At 50.3% G+C, this 17140-nt stretch overlaps 8 protein-coding genes across 8 annotated transcripts; 5 read left to right on the top strand and 3 right to left on the bottom strand.

Moving 5' to 3' along the window:
• Nucleotides 1–504: 504 nt before the first annotated feature.
• On the top strand, nucleotides 505–2024 carry EV420DRAFT_1747414 (scamp family-domain-containing protein; the record flags this gene model as incomplete). Its single annotated transcript, XM_060480197.1, has 11 exons — nucleotides 505–514; nucleotides 627–827; nucleotides 880–1063; nucleotides 1126–1170; nucleotides 1221–1245; nucleotides 1297–1315; nucleotides 1362–1410; nucleotides 1460–1477; nucleotides 1529–1661; nucleotides 1718–1759; nucleotides 1807–2024. The coding sequence occupies 11 exons, from the start codon at nucleotides 505–507 to the stop codon at nucleotides 1858–1860; spliced, it is 780 nt and encodes a 259-aa protein (XP_060331995.1). The 3' UTR covers nucleotides 1861–2024.
• Nucleotides 2025–2157: 133 nt separating this feature from the next.
• On the top strand, nucleotides 2158–4957 carry EV420DRAFT_1537774 (polyadenylate binding protein). Its single transcript, XM_060472965.1, has 8 exons — nucleotides 2158–2225; nucleotides 2276–2582; nucleotides 2642–2718; nucleotides 2771–2822; nucleotides 2876–2969; nucleotides 3023–3217; nucleotides 3272–4503; nucleotides 4556–4957. The coding sequence occupies exons 2-8, from the start codon at nucleotides 2365–2367 to the stop codon at nucleotides 4686–4688; spliced, it is 2001 nt and encodes a 666-aa protein (XP_060331994.1). The 5' UTR covers nucleotides 2158–2225; nucleotides 2276–2364; the 3' UTR covers nucleotides 4689–4957.
• EV420DRAFT_1537770 (S-adenosyl-L-methionine-dependent methyltransferase) lies at nucleotides 4937–6904 on the bottom strand. The gene is made up of 10 exons (XM_060472964.1): nucleotides 6881–6904; nucleotides 6414–6840; nucleotides 6339–6360; nucleotides 6184–6283; nucleotides 6104–6134; nucleotides 5959–6030; nucleotides 5883–5903; nucleotides 5728–5815; nucleotides 5371–5668; nucleotides 4937–5312 (listed from the first exon to the last, which is right to left on the bottom strand). The coding sequence occupies exons 2-10, from the start codon at nucleotides 6536–6538 to the stop codon at nucleotides 5110–5112; spliced, it is 960 nt and encodes a 319-aa protein (XP_060331993.1). The 5' UTR covers nucleotides 6539–6840; nucleotides 6881–6904; the 3' UTR covers nucleotides 4937–5109.
• Nucleotides 6811–9413, bottom strand: EV420DRAFT_1537766 (WD40 repeat-like protein). Its single transcript, XM_060472963.1, has 8 exons — nucleotides 9233–9413; nucleotides 9018–9172; nucleotides 8521–8966; nucleotides 8321–8467; nucleotides 7675–8268; nucleotides 7423–7616; nucleotides 7247–7371; nucleotides 6811–7194 (listed from the first exon to the last, which is right to left on the bottom strand). Exons 2-8 carry the CDS (start codon nucleotides 9103–9105, stop codon nucleotides 7088–7090), a joined length of 1701 nt encoding a protein of 566 aa, XP_060331992.1. The 5' UTR covers nucleotides 9106–9172; nucleotides 9233–9413; the 3' UTR covers nucleotides 6811–7087.
• Nucleotides 9414–11691, top strand: EV420DRAFT_1537756 (SRP54-type protein). Its single transcript, XM_060472962.1, has 9 exons — nucleotides 9414–9538; nucleotides 9596–9760; nucleotides 9810–9908; nucleotides 9959–10304; nucleotides 10356–10464; nucleotides 10514–10762; nucleotides 10823–11134; nucleotides 11191–11414; nucleotides 11467–11691. The coding sequence occupies exons 1-9, from the start codon at nucleotides 9461–9463 to the stop codon at nucleotides 11595–11597; spliced, it is 1713 nt and encodes a 570-aa protein (XP_060331991.1). The 5' UTR covers nucleotides 9414–9460; the 3' UTR covers nucleotides 11598–11691.
• On the top strand, nucleotides 11692–14013 carry EV420DRAFT_1537754 (Dbl domain-containing protein). Its single transcript, XM_060472961.1, has 2 exons — nucleotides 11692–12098; nucleotides 12147–14013. Exons 1-2 carry the CDS (start codon nucleotides 11930–11932, stop codon nucleotides 13946–13948), a joined length of 1971 nt encoding a protein of 656 aa, XP_060331990.1. The 5' UTR covers nucleotides 11692–11929; the 3' UTR covers nucleotides 13949–14013.
• Nucleotides 14014–15079: 1066 nt separating this feature from the next.
• EV420DRAFT_1641980 (uncharacterized protein) lies at nucleotides 15080–15751 on the bottom strand (the record flags this gene model as incomplete). The annotated part of the gene is made up of 4 exons (XM_060477302.1): nucleotides 15080–15208; nucleotides 15262–15396; nucleotides 15444–15594; nucleotides 15645–15751. The coding sequence occupies 4 exons, from the start codon at nucleotides 15749–15751 to the stop codon at nucleotides 15080–15082; spliced, it is 522 nt and encodes a 173-aa protein (XP_060331989.1).
• Nucleotides 15752–15778: 27 nt separating this feature from the next.
• Nucleotides 15779–16822, top strand: EV420DRAFT_1629173 (uncharacterized protein; the record flags this gene model as incomplete). Its single annotated transcript, XM_060476081.1, has 5 exons — nucleotides 15779–15863; nucleotides 15913–16019; nucleotides 16057–16294; nucleotides 16350–16471; nucleotides 16524–16822. The coding sequence occupies exons 1-5, from the start codon at nucleotides 15787–15789 to the stop codon at nucleotides 16820–16822; spliced, it is 843 nt and encodes a 280-aa protein (XP_060331988.1). The 5' UTR covers nucleotides 15779–15786.
• Between the last annotated feature and the right edge of the window lie 318 nt (nucleotides 16823–17140).

Below are 17140 nucleotides of genomic sequence, written 5' to 3'. Positions count from 1 at the left end.
TCCAAATATGTTCTTTTTCTACCAAAATCGTGCCCAAATAGCAACTAGGCATCGCTTTGTGTTAGGCCCGAGGTTACTATCAGGGACGATCGATTGTGAAATAACGTGAAAATCAAGTCAAATCTATAGTATGGTTACGCTACTCCATCCCTCCTACGGGAGGTAGCAACCTTTAGCCTCGAGGCTGACGTTAGGTATACATGCGAGGTTTTGCCATCTTGTTGGATGTTCCATGGGAAAACGGACGCTCTATCCAGGCAGCATGAATGCTCGAGGCTGCCTTCGGATTTGACTCGCTCCCGATCCATCTGATCGATGGAAATTTTACTGCCGATGCTACTTAGTAATTCGCGGACGGGTCGGTCGAGGTGTAAATATGAATGCTGTGTACGATGCCAGCTCGCCGGCACCCTGTTTTGAGTTGGTACAGCATCGTTGACGAATTCGAACCGTGGCGCAATTGGGCGGCCGTCGGCAATCACGTGGCGTTATTTGTTCCTTCCGATGCAAACACGTAGGTATCGCTCGGGGTTAGGGTTAACTACATACTTCCATTTGACACCATCCTGAACATGAGTACATCTATTTCTGTTCGTTTTGCTTTCCTTGTACTCACTTGTGGTCAGGCTACGCCGAGAATCCGTTTGCTTCTACCCATTCGCTGGATACAAATCCATTCGACGACCCAACTCCCCCGCAGTCGCAGAGTTCTGACACCCGTTTGGAGGAGCTCCGACAACGCGAGCTTGACCTAGAACGACGCGAACAGGAACTTAATAGAAAGGCCGAGCATATAAGGCAGCATGGCAAGAACAACTGGCCGCCTTGTGAGTTTTCTCCTCCGTCGTCATTGTCTGTCTAACGTCCACGTATCGCTAGTTTTCCCCTTAATTTTCCATTCCATCCCAGAAGAAATACCAGAGGCATCGCAGTCGCTCATAACTCGTTTATATCAACTATGGCTAGTGCTTCTTGGCACACTTATTCTCAATATGATAGCCTGTATTTTCATTCTTATTGCTGGGTCTTCTGATGGTGGGCGCGACGTCGGCGCTAGTATAGGGTGAGTCTGAATCCCTGTGCTTCCCCTGCCGTAACTCATGTTCACCTTGCGATTCCGCGCAGCTACTTGTTCGTAATCTCCGTCACCTCCTTTCTTCTCTGGTATCGGTATGTGTGGCCGCAGTCCTTCGATAGCCTGTCTAACTGCCTTGAAAAAGTCCGATTTACAACGGTTACATGAAGGTGAGTTTGTCAATGCGTAGTCATAATTGGCACCGTCTCACGCAATGACAGGAACAAGCCTTGTATTATTGTGCGTACCCTATAGGTGCCTTTGATAGTGTCTTACTCTTTCCCAGACCTTTACTTCTTCTTTGGCGGGTTTCATCTCCTGTTCAGCATTTACATGTGAGTCAACCTGTCCAGCTCGCTGCCCAGTAGTTTACTGCCTTGATAGGATCATTGGAGTGCCTAGGTAACCGAATGTCTCTTGCCGCATTGTATTGCGTCTCATCATTCCTCGCAGCACTGGTTCTGCAGGCCTTATCCAGACGATTCAAATGTTCGTGAACCACCACTGGGTCGCTGCAATCTTGGGCTTGGTGGCCACGATCGGATGGATCGTTCAAGGAGCTGGTAACGCTTTCTACTACCGCCAGGTAAAATTTGTTTATATGCGTTTAATTTTGCCGACTTATTCCAATCGATCATGCAGATTTATGCACACCATACTGCTGCAGGGCATACAATGGAGAAGGTAGGTTTTTCTGCCTCATGTCCCTGTAGCGCGCTCACTTTCTTTAGGCTAAAACGGAGCTGGCCTCCCACGGCGCGAAAGCATACTTCACACGGGGTTGAACTGTGCCACTTAGTTACAATCTCGAGGATCTGTTCCTTAGCTTCTTACCTTAAATTTTATTGTGGAGCTTGTCATCCTTGAGTGAAAATTCTATTGGACTTTCTGTTATTGTACTTTGAACAAAGGCTCGCCCAAGAAGGCAAATGATCAGTGCGCTGTGGCTGAGTTTGAAATTTGAATTGCTTTGAATCAAAAAGCGGGTCTTGGTTTTTCTTCATCCACCATCATCTAAAGGTTAGTCCACTGTTATCGTCGTTGTCGTCGTCGCTGATGCAGAGCTTCGCCTTCGTTTTCAGCTAAAAAGCCGATAAAAAACATAAAAACCCTTTTTTATCACAAGCGGTTGTCTTGTTGCTCCTCCTGTGTATGTCCTCATTTCATGGCTCCTTTGCACCTCGCTGACTTCAAGAATAGTCGCAGAAAAGTTCATATAGCAGTAACGACCCCAAAATCTCTCAAAAAACCCAAATTTTATTTGCTTGCAAAAAAAGAAACTTTCCATCATGTCCACTCCTGCTGTCATTGAAGCCGTTGCCCCCGTTCCCGAAGCAGTCCAGCCTGCTGTCGTCGCAATGCCTACTCCAGCGCCCGCCACTCCAAGTTACGCCCCCCAAACGACTTCGTCGACTCCGAGCGCTTCGCTCTACGTCGGAGAACTAGACCCTACTGTCACGGAGGCTATGTTATTCGAGATCTTCAATATGATTGGCCCTGTCGCCAGGTTTGTTCAATTTTTGCCGTTATATGCGCTTCAGGCTCTGACATTTATGTCCGAACAAGCATCCGTGTGTGCCGTGATGCTGTTACACGTCGCTCCCTTGGCTACGCCTACGTTAATTATCTCAACACCGCTGATGGTGAGCTCCGCGGTTTGCCACTGAATCGGTCCGGACTAACGTCTTTTCCCAGGTGAGCGTGCTCTCGAGCAGCTCAATTATTCATTGATCAAAAACCGTGCATGGTCTGTCTGAATCAACTTCAACTGCGTTATGGTTAAAATAAAATTTTCTTTAGCCGTATCATGTGGTCTCAGCGTGATCCTGCCCTTCGCAAGACTGGCCAAGGCAACATTTTCATCAAGAACCTTGACGAACTAATTGACAACAAGGTGTGTTATCATCTCCATCCGCAGAATGCCATTGTTGAATGACGGCGTTGTAGGCTCTTCATGACACCTTCGCCGCTTTCGGGAACGTCTTATCTTGCAAGGTCGCTACTGATGAACAAGGCCGATCGAAGGGGTATGGTTTCGTGCACTACGAAACCGCAGAGGCCGCGGAGAGCGCCATCAAGGCCGTCAATGGCATGCTTCTCAATGACAAGAAGGTGTACGTCGGACACCACATCTCTCGCAAGGTATGTCTCTCTACGTCTTTGACATTGATTCTAATTATTTACTAATGTTCGCAGGAACGTCAATCCAAGCTCGACGAGATGAAAGCCCAATTCACCAACCTCTATGTCAAGAACATCTCTCCCGAGGTTACCACCGAGGATTTTGACAAACTTTTCCAACAATTCGGTGCGGTCACTTCTGCCGTCATCCAGACCGATGAGGAGGGCAAGAGCAAGGGTTTCGGATTTGTCAACTTCGAGACTCACGAAGCTGCTCAGAAGGCTGTCGAGACCCTTCACGACACTGAGCTCCACGGTCAGAAGCTCTTCGTTTCCCGTGCCCAGAAGAAGGCAGAACGTGAAGAAGAGTTGCGCAAGTCGTACGAGCAGGCTAAGATGGAGAAACTTAGCAAGTACCAGGGTGTCAACCTGTACATCAAGAATTTGGAGGACGATGTCGATGATGACAAGCTCCGTGCCGAGTTTGAGCCTTTCGGTACTGTCACGAGCTGCAAAGTTATGCGTGACGACAAGGGGACTTCTAAAGGCTTTGGCTTTGTGTGTTATGCATCTCCTGACGAGGCCACCAAGGCTGTCGCCGAGATGAATAACAAGATGATTGGTTCGAAACCCCTCTACGTCTCGCTTGCCCAGCGCCGTGAAGTCCGCAGGCAACAGCTGGAAAGTCAGATTGCTCAGCGAAACCAGATCAGGATGCAGCAGGCCGCGACTGCTGGTATCCCCAGTGGGTATATGAATGGGCCGATGTACTACCCACCTGGTCCTGGGTATCCTCCTCAAGGTCGTGGCATGATGGGATACGGTCAGCCTGGAATGTTACCACCCCGTCCTCGCTATGCCCCCACCAATGGGCAAGTTCCCGGTATGCCCCTTCCTGCGCCTTACGGCCAGCCACCCCCCCAGGGCTACGGCATGCCAGGCTACCCTGGAGGGGGTCGTGGCGGTGGACCTCGTCCTGCTGCAGGTCGTACTTCGCCTCCCATGCCCGCTGCACCTCTCCCTCGTGCCAACGGTCCCCCGCCTGTCAATGGCAATGTTCGTGCTCCCGGTGCACCTCAAGGCCCGCCCCGCCCTCCTGCTGCAGCCCCGGCCCCTGCTGGCCGTGCACCACCCCAACAACAGGGTTACAAGCTTAACCCTCAGACTCGTAATGCTGGTGCAGCTGTTCAGCCCGCTCCTCCCGTCCCTGACGCGACTTCTGCGCTTACCCAAGCTGCTCTTGCAAGCGCGTCGCCGATGGAGCAGAAGCAAATGCTCGGTGAAGTTATCTACATGAAGATTGCGGCGTATGTTTTCTCTAGCTTGATGATGGTGAAGATACTGAAATTTCTTTACTAGCTCTCAGCCCGACTTGGCAGGCAAGATTACTGGAATGTTGCTCGAGATGGACAACGCCGAGTTGCTTCACTTGTTGGAAAACAACGATGCGATGAACAGCAAGGTCAATGAAGCCCTCTCCTGTTCTCCATGACTACACCGTCAAGGAAGAGTAAGCTGTGCCTGTCGCACTATCTTTGGACCGCTTTTGGATCCGTCCTTTCGTTTTGTTTGATGTCAATCTTCCCCACCCCCGCACTCGCCTGTTTTGATACGTTTCGTTGATCATCTTGACCTTCCATGTCTTGGGCCCTCTTGTACATCATCGTCATATGCTGTTCTAGGGTTTGGGTGTGTGTCGTTTCTTCCATATGTACTTTTTAGACAGGAACAGAGGTGAACAACTGCTGCTTTATGATTACGAAGTGTGTGATGTTTTATTAAGAAAGTCCTGCAAGTCAAGGAATTGATGGAGGTTGCAGGCCAGTCTGATGCATTATTATGAAGAACGTAAGTAACGGTATATCGTCCGTGAGTAGATAATAAAATGCATACGGTACTTATAATGACGATAGCTACAGGCGCTTCGAGGCGTAGACGATGTTGATACGACATGATAAATTTACAGAAGGGTGGTATAAATCGTGTTGAGCGCCAGCTACGATGTCTCTAACTTTCCTCTCTGGTAGTCCAGCGGTAAGAAAAAAGGGACGTAGTGCCGGGAGCAACAGCTCGTAATCCATCCATTGCAGCTGTCCAACCGTCAAAGTTACAGGATCTAGAATAATCGTCAATATAAATTGTTGCTATTGAAAGCCTGAATAGCAAACGCTCACCCTTTGGCCAAGAACCAACTGGAATGTTGCCTTCCCGTCTAAAGATTTTCTCAAATGTTCCGGTAGCAGCGAGCAGATCACCCAAGCGTTGCGGAACAGTCGGGTCTATTCTCTGACGGCGTAGACAAGTATGGTATGTTTCCCAGAAGGTGAACCAGCCCGATGCGTCGGCTCGAGACGAGATAGCGGGAGAAGAGGGATCAATAGTGGGAGTCAGGTCTGGTTCCACAAGAATGACTAGACCGCCAGGGCGGAGGAGACGCGAGACTTCACGCAGGAATCGAGGGTAATTATGTATCTGCAGAAGAAACGAGGTCAGACCGTCACCCGGGCAATAGGGCGCCTAAATTTACCTACCCCCATAAACATCGAGCGAGCATGAATAAGATCGAAATAACCATCTGGATAAGGGATGGATCTTTGGTCTAAGTCACAGAGTTCGAAACTGCAAGAAGAGGAAGAAGAGGGACTTTAAGAAACGGCATGGCTGCATAAAGACCGGTAACTCTCACGTGCAGTTGGGAGGGACATCGCTGGGTGGTGCTGGTGAGCACAGAGGCGACGAATGTGGATTTTTGAGAGGCATACCGGGGCTGAATTGGGGCAAGGTCGATACCAATGACTTCTGCACGAGGAAATTCGTCTGCCATTTCGATGGCCCTGAACAGAAAGCAGGACCTTCGTCAATTCCCCCCCACCGTTGGTCATTGGATGCAGACGAAAATAAGCATACCAAAGACCTCCTCCCGTTCCTAAATCAAGAACTGAACGGATCATCAGCCCCGTGAATTCGATTTTCGCTGATGAACACACCTCGACGCTGTTGTCCGAACTGCAAAACTTCTTTTACGGGACCGACATAATTTTGGCCGTTAAACACGAACTTGAGCATCCGGTGGTGGTATTCAGAGCGCTACAGAGTGCGACGCGTAAGATAAAAAGGCTACGTGTATAAGTGAGTGGCATGCCTGGACTTCGTCGCGATCAGAGCTGTTATACACGTCAGTGTATCTGAATACGCGTTGCAGGAGAACGGCACGCACGGGAGCAAATACGATGTGTTCAAAGTGTTCAACGATCGACCATGTACATGGCGAAAGAATTCAGAGTCGTCATCTCCGACATACGTTAATTCCTCCCCAGTTGGAAGGAGAGGCTGGCGCAACATACATACAGGAGGGAGATTTTACATACTTTCGCGCCTGTTTAAACAAGTCCTTTTGACCCTCCGACTCAGGAAAAGTAGAAGCTTCGATTGGCACAGTTCAGTATATTTGTCACGTCACACTCGGGTTTCTGTTAGGCTTTGTTGCCGTTATTAACTGATGAGAACAATTCACGCTATTCGGGGGAATTGTGGCAGGAGAAAAGAGGCGAAGACACACTAAGAAGACAAATGTATGGTCTAGATCTCAAGGATTTGTTTTTGATGTAGAAGAGTCCGGCGAAGCTTGCAAGTCCTATATTGAACTTCATTATTGACAGGTCGTTCTGTTCCTCGGATGCTCACTTCTCAATACACGCTCGGAAGCTAATTATGGGCGGGATGGAGCACAGGACGGGATGTGAAATGGTCTCTGATCCTCGTGACTTGGCGGCGAACATGCAAAATATCTTGTTACTTGCAGAAGAAATGATTCAAATATGACGAAGAGAGTAGTCAGTCAGCGTTTTCAACCCTTAAGGTCCAAATTGCGGCGTTGTGAACCTATCGCTGTTATTGAACATGCTTTATGTCATGCACAAATACTGTCCGTGTGGACTCCCCATGCCACCCGCGGTTGCTACTAGCGCTTACTAGAAATCTGCCTCCAGGATCGACCACTATTCGCATGGTTAGTCAGATCTTATCGAACACACCAAAGAAGGGACCTACAAAGATTAGAGATATACCCCCCGTGGTGGCCTGGTATGATCTTGAACTGCATCCCAGCCTTTGGTCTACCAGGGTCAGATTCGACAACATCCACATTCCACAGACGCAGATTATCGATGGACGCGCTGTTCCGGAGTCAAGACATCTCGCATGCGTCCAGGGACCAGACCACTTACCAGGCGATATGTTTGTTGTCTGGAAACGCGACCACACATGAAACTACTCCGGAGCTTGGTGGGTTTCTCAGGGTTTTCAGAAGCCTGGGGGTGGAAGAAGGACCCGAACGACCAAGCTGGCGTACATCCCAGACGTCAACGGTCCCGTTACGCCTTCCGGCATATATTTGGCCGCCGTCCGCAGACCAGCATGCCTGTGACGGAATAATATGTCAAAACGAGTACGCTTCGGGAGAGACACAGCATCCGCACCGACAAGCACCAGGGGGGAGTCTTTTCATTCATCCATAGTCTTCCAACTCCCGTGCCGGGTGTGTTTACTCTTTTATCCCAGAGGATCACCTGGCCATCTATAGATGCCGTCAATAAAATATCCGGCGAGAATTTCATATAAGTATCAGGATCGAGCAAAGGGGGCGCATTCTTGGATGGTGCTATTGAGCCGAAATTGGGACGCGGAGGTTGTTGGGGCTGAGCTGGGGGAGGAACAGCTAGCCCCGTAGCCCCGTTTGCTGAGGTTTGGGATTTGTTTTGGGTACTACCCTGTGTATTGTTCTCCGGTTCGTCGAAGAGGTCATCGAAAGATCCATCTGATTGAGATGGTGAATCAGGTGCAGATGCAGCTACCGAAGCGCCTGGTGGCACGGGTTGTGGCGCTATCGCGGGAGCCGATGCAATGGTACCTTCGTCTGGTAAAGTCGAAGTCACCTCGGATTCGGGCCGGATGACGACTGCAGGTCCTGGCTCTGCAAACACCGCATTTGTCGGCCGTACCGCAACTCCTGTAAGCTGGGCACCATGAGATGTAAAGTTTCTTACTTTCTGGCCTGTGTTGAGGTCCCACAGCTGTTGAAAACTCGTTCATTATATTCCAAATTCCAACCATGCAATTACTTACAAGCGCGTCACCGTCCCATCCAGCACTAAAGAAACCTTTTTCATCGTGGTCCAGAGATAGCGCAGATACGGGGCCGCGATGACCACTCATGACATGACATAAACGTCCAGGATCATGCCTCACTGTATAGAGGCTGATGGGGCCAGACTGTCGCTTGCTCGTTAGTGAGGCGAATTTGGGGAGAAAAATGGAAAACGCACGTCGCTTCCCGCAAGAGCCCACAGCGCGTCTGAATGCATCGCTAAACAATATACCGGGGACAGCCCTGTCTCATCCTCGGCCGAAGCAGTCGACACGTCTTGAGGCGTTGGATTCTCCCACCAAAAACGGAGTTGCCCAGATTTCATGATTCCCTCCACAACACCAGAGTGATGTCTTTGTGGCGCCGTCAAGAAGTTCTTTCCGTTTAGAGCCGTAAAAATATCGTAGTCACGGATATAACCATCATCAGATCCAGTGAGAAGATGGGTCATGCAGTGAGAAGAGGCGAGTGCATGGATGGGAACCGGGTGGGGTATTGCACATACGGCCTCGACGATGCATGCACGATAGACGGGTACGTCAGACCCTCTCGGATAATAAAGAGCTTTTTTCCGAGCTTGGGCAGGTGAGAGGGATCTCTTGCGAACCAGGGGTGGTGAAGCTTCTGTTGTTCGCGTCAACAGTAAGTAAGATGAAAACGAAGAGATCCTCGCACGTTTGACAGAAGACGGCTGGGATTGGGATTGAGGCGACAGCAAGGACGCGTTCTGGACTGAGCTTTGCTGTGATGTAGGCTGCTGCATGTCTCTCGAAGGCTCCGATTCATCGTCGTCGTCGTCATTATCGTCAGAAAAGCCTTCATCGGTAGAGCTAGAAGAGTCCTTGCAGAGAATAAAGCATTGCACAGAAACACAAGCAGCGAACACGCACATCGTCTCCGTCTTCCGTGGCTTCCTCGTTTATAGCATCGAACAGCTCCTCGTCAAGGTCATTTTCAGCGTCTTCATCGAGGTCGTCTTCGTTGTCTTCGAGGACGTCGTCTTCGGTGTCTGAGGGAGGCATGATGAGGAACTTGGTAAACAAGGCGGCACGCACATGATCGCCGCGCGACTTGAAATTTGGTGACGTTGCTTGTCTGCCCCTTGAAGAACCGCGACCATGGTATTAGCGGACTTGGGCCGCAAGCTCAATGCCGCCCTCTCTTCCCTCAACAGGGCACCCGTCGTCGACGAGAAGGTCAGTCGCATTCATTAGTACTCGCCTGTGTCCTTGACTCTCTTTGTTTTCCTGCAGGTTCTCGATGCAACTCTGAAGGAAATCACTGCTGCTCTCCTCGAATCGGATGTGAATGTCAAGCTCGTTGCGTCGTTGCGGCAAAAGGTCAAGGCAAAAGTAAAGGCAGCTCTTGAAAGCGCAGACAAGGGCAAGGAAACTAATCGGAAGAATCTCATTCAAAAGGTAGTCGGACTACTTTGCCACGACATTATCCTGATTTATGTCTCTGTAGGCTGTCTTTGATGAGCTCGTTCACCTGGTGGATCCCGGCGTAGAGCCCTACAAACCAAAGAAGGGACAATCGAACGTGATAATGGCCGTTGGTCTGCAAGTGAGTCTTACTACTTGATCTTCTCAAACCGTTTTCCAATCCGCTTCCAGGGAAACGGTAAAACTACGACATGTACAAAGCTTGCTGTACATTACCAAAAACGAGGCTTCAAGTCTGCCATCGTCTGTGCGGATACTTTCCGTGCCGGTGCTTTCGATCAGACACGACAGTCCGCAACGAAAGCCAAGGTCGCGTACTTTGGATCATACACCGAGACAGATCCAGTGGCAATTGCTGCTCAGGGTGTTGCAAAGTTTAAGAAGGAACGATTTGAGGTTATCATCGTGGATACATCTGGACGGCATAAGCAAGAGTCTGAATTGTTCGAGGAAATGGTACAAATCGGTGAAGCAGTCAATCCGAATATGACCGTTCTCATTCTCGATGCTAGCATCGGTATGTTGCAAACCTTATCAGTAATATACACTAATCTGATCCATTATGTAGGTCAAGCTGCCGAGGCGCAAAGTCGAGCCTTCAAAGAGAGCGCAAATTTCGGAGCAATTATCGTAACCAAGATGGATGGTCATGCGAAGGGTGGAGGCGCCATTTCCGCGTACGTCGTCTCTGGCGCTGAAGCGAAATGATTTGTGAACCCTTTCTAGTGTTGCAGCCACAAAGACGCCAATAATCTTCCTCGGTGTAGGCGAACATCTACACGATCTGGACCGTTTCTCTCCCCAGCCTTTCATATCAAAGCTTTTGGGTCTGGGCGATGTTCAAGGACTTATGGAACACATGCAAGATCTGGCGACCCAAAATCCAGACAAGCAAAAGGAAATGGCCAAGAAATTGGAAGAAGGTAAACTGAGTATTCGAGACTGGCGAGAGCAAATATCAAATGTTATGAATATGTCAGTGAAACCTTCTCCCGGGAAATTGCTCAGTGCTGACCATCACGGTCCATATTGTAGGGGACCGATAAGCAAAATTGCATCAATGATACCAGGTCTACCTCAGGATTTATTGCAAGGGTCGGATGAAGAGGGAGCAATGAGGATGAAACGGATGATATACATAACGGATAGTATGACTGCGGTGGAGCTGGACTCTGACGGTACACCATTCATGGAGATAGGGAAAGATGGTAAACCGACTGGACTTACGTGGCGTGTGACACGGGTCGCTCGAGGGAGTGGAACGAGTGTACGAGAAGTGGAAGAACTGCTTTGTCAATACCGGATGATGGCGAACATGGCGAAACAAGCAGGTGGAAAGAATGGATGGTACGTGAACCTTCCTTTTCGATATTTTGACTTGGAAAGCTGATAATTTCTCGAAGGCTGTCAGCGATGCAAAAAATGCAGGCCGCAGCTGGGGGCAAAGGCCGAGGTGCGAACGGGATGCCGACGCCAGCTCAGATCCAGGCGATGCAACGGGCGATGCCTCCTGGTATGTTACAGCAGATGCAACGACAGATGCGCAACGGGGGTGGGATGCAAGAGATGATGAAGGCGATGATGCAAGGCCAAGGGGGAGACCAGATGGACATGGAAGAGATGCAAAGTAAGTTAGATCTGTTCCTGTGCTGGTACGGTGGTGCTGACGACCTTTCCAGGGATGATGGCTTCTATGGGGAACGGACTGGGTGGATTAGGCGGCCTAGGTGGGCTTGCTGGGGGTATGGGAGGCATGCCAGGGATGGCAGACATGCTCAAGATGATGGGTATGGGCGGACCGGGACGGTAGAGCGGCAATATTTATTATTTTGTATAATGTACTTTATGACGACGCGCAAAATGAAACAAAACCAGGGTAGGGTGGTAACGTTAGAAACCACTTGACCCAGTTGGAAACAATCGCCAACGGAGACAAGGTATCATCACCGCTCTTGTTTCCTTACCTTCACCACCGTCCGTTCTACGATAACGTCGCGAAAATGCAGCTCAGAAGTGAATGGCGACGAACAAGCGAATACGGTGAAATTAAATCCGTGGACGAGACGGGAACCTGATAACACATGGGCAGAGGTAACGTGTAACCGTCACACCCGACAGCCGTCGGACCACGACCACCTACTTATGCCTCCTCTTCCAGCGAGGTCGCCTCTGCGCCCACCGCCGCCCCAGAAACACAGCGAGGCGGTCGTGACGAAGAGACAGCATGCGCTGCAAGAGCTACTCGCCTCTGAAAAGTCGTACGGGTCTGATCTCGCGCTGGTAAGGCAGGTACATATACCGTTAGCCTTGGGTGAGTTAATTTCACAGTAACATGAACTGTGATTGACACACGGTGAAGGAAAGCCAATACATCTAGGTGACCAAACCCTAACCTCGACTGTTGACGCCCCAATGACGTCCGCCGACGTCAAGCTCATCTTCGGCAACATATCCGAGCTTTCCGACTTTGCCAGCCACTTTCACCATGCCCTGCAAGCCGCCCTCGACGCTGACGCCGTCGGGGCGCTCTTTCTCAAGTCGGTATCCGACATGGAGCGCCCGTACAAGACCTACATTGCCCGCCACGAAGCCGCCTCCCGCCATCTCCGCTCACTACCCGTCACACCTGCCCTCACAGCTTACCACACACAAACGCGAACAATAGCCAGTTCCATGTCACGCGCCTGGGATCTACATTCCCTGCTCATCAAGCCCGTGCAGAGGCTCCTCAAGTACCCGCTGTTGCTCGGAACTATCTATGAGGAAACACCAGAGGGACATCCTGACAAGGAGAATCTCCGGTTGGCGAGAGACGCGGTACAGGATCTGGCTTTCAGGGTGAACGAGGAGCGCCATAGGGCAGAGGTTGTCAAGGATGTGCTGAAGCGGAATGTCGTGCGCGTCAGGAGCGTCAAGGGCCCTAGTGTTACTGCCAACGCCACTCTCACTGGCGACATGATCAACTACTACGCCCGTTTGCTGCGAGTCCAATCGTTTTCCAACCAGCTCGCGCAGAACGTCCTCCACTGGTCGCGTTCCGTGACTGCAACCTCGACACAGCTACACGCGTTTGCCAAGTCTTTCGGGAACGTCATTGGAATATCCACAGAGGTTCAATCAGACTCGTTTGAAGCTTTTATGACGCTCATTACCATGCATCTAATACCACTTACGACAACACTTTCACAAACATTGAGCAAGGACCTCCTCACTCCACTTTCGCAGCTCCTGGACGCGACCGCCAAACCCCTCCATCTCGTTGAAACACTACAAAACACTCTACTGCCCCTGCATACACATCTTATGAATATGCCTGTGTCGCACAAGAACCGCCCCTCTGCCGAGCTGCTCAAAGCTTCCGCAGATTATGTAGCTCTCCGGGGAAAGCTTGCAGAGGAGCTGCCATTATTCGTGGAAAAGGCTGATCGGGTTCTTTGCGGGTGCGTCTTTCGGTTGGCACGGGCAGAGCAAGAATACTGGAAACAGGTCAATGCCGGTTGGCGAGAACTGTGGGATATGCTAAGCGTCGAGCCTGGGAACACGGTCAAGATTTGGTGGGATCGGTGGGAAGAGGTGGATGCGGTGCTCTCAAGGATGCGATGTGTGCAGTTTCGTCCACCGTCACCGTCATCAGCGTCGTCTTCGCTATCGAATGCGACCACCGCAGTTGGGAGCGTCCTATCATCGCTAGACCCCAAGCGAACAAGCGTCAAGTCCAAGACGCGGTCAGAATTCGAATACGACATGTACGACTACAAGAGTCGTGCACTTGAGAGTCTGAAGCCCAAGCTGCGCCGGCCTTCCACGTCGATGCCATCACTACCACGGAAAAAGAGCTTCCGACGAAAGCTCTCAGATCCGAATGTGAAGGAAAAGGCAAAGGAGGCGCTCTATGTCGTCCGGTCGGTGTATCCGTTTGATCCGCCAAAGAAGAAGTATTTCTATGACTCGTATCCGTTTTTGACGTTGAATGGGCAGAGAGAGATGCTTGATGTGTTGAAGGAGGCGGGGCATCCGAAGGATCACCTGAGTCGGGGGTTGCTGCTGCATGTTGATGATGGAGACTCGGAGGAGCCGGATTCGCTTTTGCTGGTGCGGCGCAAGGTTGGTGGCGAGGTTGGGTGGGCTTTGGCGAGTTATCTGGAGCCGGTGACAATTTAGGTGTATGGGTTTTGTGCAGCATACTAACTAAGGAATGTAAACTACTTATAATATCTACTTTTAAACCTTTGAAACTATCCGCGATATCCTTGCATATTGCAGGTAGCAGTGAGTATTGAAGAGACTCGTTAAGATGTTCTATCATCCTTGCCAGTGAACTACTTCCCCTTCATGCATCATGTTCCGATTGACTCCATGGGGTTGCAACTTGAAATGTTATTTAGGTTGCGCGAGTAGAATGTCCCCAAAGTCTGGATCGCAAGACGAATCAAACTTTCTTGCATTCGCCGACGCGAAGTTCCGCACATACAAGCTTGCGGATAGAACAAGCCTGTCTATGTGACAAGTTGAAAAACTCACGAGACCATTTCATATAAACGGGGAAAAATGAATGACTATTGAATTCAAGTTTCCCCGTCTCATATTGCGTTAATAGCTAAGAATCTTCACTAGTCCGGTTATAGAAGGGTGTCCTTGGTGCATAGGACATAGGCGGACTTTAGCCAGAACTATGGATATGAAAATCGATGACCGAGGCAAAATGGCGTTCCAACGTGTACGGACCCGGTAAGACCGAGAAGTAAGAGGACAAGTCTGCTCGCTACATCAATGACCTCTTTACAGGCGATAAATGAGGCCAAGAAACGTTACGGGAAAGAGGCGGAGAGTGTTATGTTAACCCAACATACACGAGGCGGATAGATAATTAGAAGCATTGACATGATCCTGAGATCCTGAGATTGAGTTCGACTAGAAAGAGTTTTTAGTTTCAGGTCCTTGACCACTGCCGTTGTTGGAAGAAGAATGGAAGACCCATGGCGCCGGCAGTAACCTACACGTACCAGAGTTGTTACGAGGCTAGGAATTCGGTGGCGATGATCTCAGAGGGTCAGGAAGAAGCCCCATGTGGTTTTGTCGGTGTACCCGCAAACAAAAACGACTGCAAGCTCGTATCCGAGTCCGTTTGTGGCGCTGAAAGGCGCAAGTATCTGGGGGAGTATCTGAGTTGCATCTGAGATGCTGCATGTGGGTTACGAGGATTCGACGGAGCCGACGTCGGCTAGGTAGTTCCTGAACCGCAGTTAGATAGTTGTTATTACCAAGAAAGAAAAAACAGATGGAGAAAGTAGACTAAGAATGATTGCTCTTCCACCTCTTCTTCTGGGCGGACGCGGAAGATGTGTTGCCAAAAATGAATGAGGAGGTATGTTTATCGGCACCGGTGGTCTTGGATATCGAAGAGGAATTCCCAAAAACGAGCTATATGCGTGTCAAGGCAGGGCAATGATAAGAGATGCAGATGACTGGCGTACGATCCAAAGACCCCAGATGGCGATGACACCAGCCGCCACAGAGGCCAGTGTGGCGAGAGAACCAACATCTGTCGTGTTGTACGAGAGAAACGACGAGATGAAGGAGCACAAGGTAAGTGGGAGTAGAAGGGAATGCTGCAAACAAGTGAGTGGTACCGAGCATGGAAGAGCCTGGGACATACGTTGAGAACCAAGGCGAGAGCCACAGCGAAGAGGCAAATGCCAAAGTGGACCATAAGGAATGATTCCAAGGACGTGAGCTCGCGGTGTTCGGAGGCAAAGAAGAGGAGGAGCCGGGGCGATAGTACGAGTGTTCCAGAGGCTATGGTGAGTCTGGAAACGAGGTCAGAGGCGAACTGACGAGCTGGTAGTATGTAACTGACAGGGCAGAGCAGGCGAAGGACCAGGTGAGCACTGTCGAATCGTCGTCCTTTGCTGATTGCTGGTGCTTTGGCGCTGCGAGGTCTTGCATTTCGTATTCGTCAACCATGGTGGTAAGCGGTGATTTCCAAATCAGGCTTGACGATGACCACCATGTCCAAGGTGTACCAGATCGGCTCCAAGTGGCCCGGCTTCCCCGCCATCCGCAAACTCTTCGTTTTGTATGTTCTTTTTTACTTTCCAGGACTATTATTCATTCTTCTGTGCCAGTGGCGACTCGTACAGCTCCGTACTCACTGCCTACTTTCCCGGTCGCCCAGCTATCCGACCGTCGGCGGCCATGCCTTTGGGTGTACCGTTTCCAGGCGAGATGGGCGGTCTCTGGAACGAGCCTGACTGCGCCAAACTGGGTAGGGCACTTTATCGCCAAGCACTGCCCGCGTCCTCGATACAAACCAGACCAAGAACACGACTCCGACTACGCCACTAACCCGCTCCTCGTGTACGACTATGCCATCGGTGGCAACACCGTGTCTGGCGTCAAGTCACAGCTCAGCAGCTTTCTCGACGGTGCCGGCGCCAAACCCGACTGGGCATCGTGGTCAGAACGGGACAGCTTGTTCGTGACTTGGATCGGCATCAATGACTGCGCGTCAGTCAGCGTTACTCTTCAGTCGCGCCTTTGTTGTTCACTTGCTCGTTCACAGCTACTCTATAGATCACAGTGACAGTATGAAGACTCTCTTTGACATCCAGCAAAAGTTGTACGACGCTGGTGCTCGCAATTTTCTCTTTATCGATGTGCCGCCGATACATAAATCACCCGCAGGTAGCCGCCTCATTACATATTTCTGCCTACACGCGCTGACATCAGCCTATAGTCTCTTCCTACCTTGCCGACTCGGCTAGTGTGTCTTATCACGATTGGAATTCTTGCCTCGCAAAGGCACTCGGATCTTTTGCTTCTTCACACCCCGATACCACTGTAATGCTCTTCTCCTCATACCAGACCTTCTGCTCCATCTTTGACAACCCCGTTGACCACGGCTTCGAAGAAAAGGACCTCCGCAAACGCGGGGGTGCCATATGGTACGATCACCTCCATCCAACGAGTGCCGTTCACGACATTATCGCCGCCTATCTTGCCGATTTTCTCAGTGAAGTTACCCCGGCCAACTAATGGCCTTATCTATATCCAAATGTAGAGCAATATTTATGCCGCACCTCGTTCTGATACTCAAACCAGTAAACGAGAGTGTGTGCCTGAATTCAATAACTCACAGCACCCTCGAGCTCTTTCGCCAGGGTGACATTACTTATGTATGACTTACAACAAGTTATTCACAAAGATATCGCAAATCGCGTGTATCATCTGGTCTTGAATCATTGGCGGACTTCAACTTTGGTTGACGCAATCGTATTAGGCGACTTTATTTCATTAAACCAAAAACTGGCAACACGTTAGCAATCTTCACAACAGGAAAAGAGAGGTAAGGAC

This window comes from Desarmillaria tabescens, assembly GCF_030435595.1.
Source record: "Desarmillaria tabescens strain CCBAS 213 chromosome Unknown EV420scaffold_14, whole genome shotgun sequence".
Taxonomy (NCBI): domain Eukaryota; kingdom Fungi; phylum Basidiomycota; class Agaricomycetes; order Agaricales; family Physalacriaceae; genus Desarmillaria; species Desarmillaria tabescens.
The sequence above is the reverse complement of the archived record's forward strand: the minus strand, read 5'-3'. Positions and strand labels throughout refer to the sequence as shown.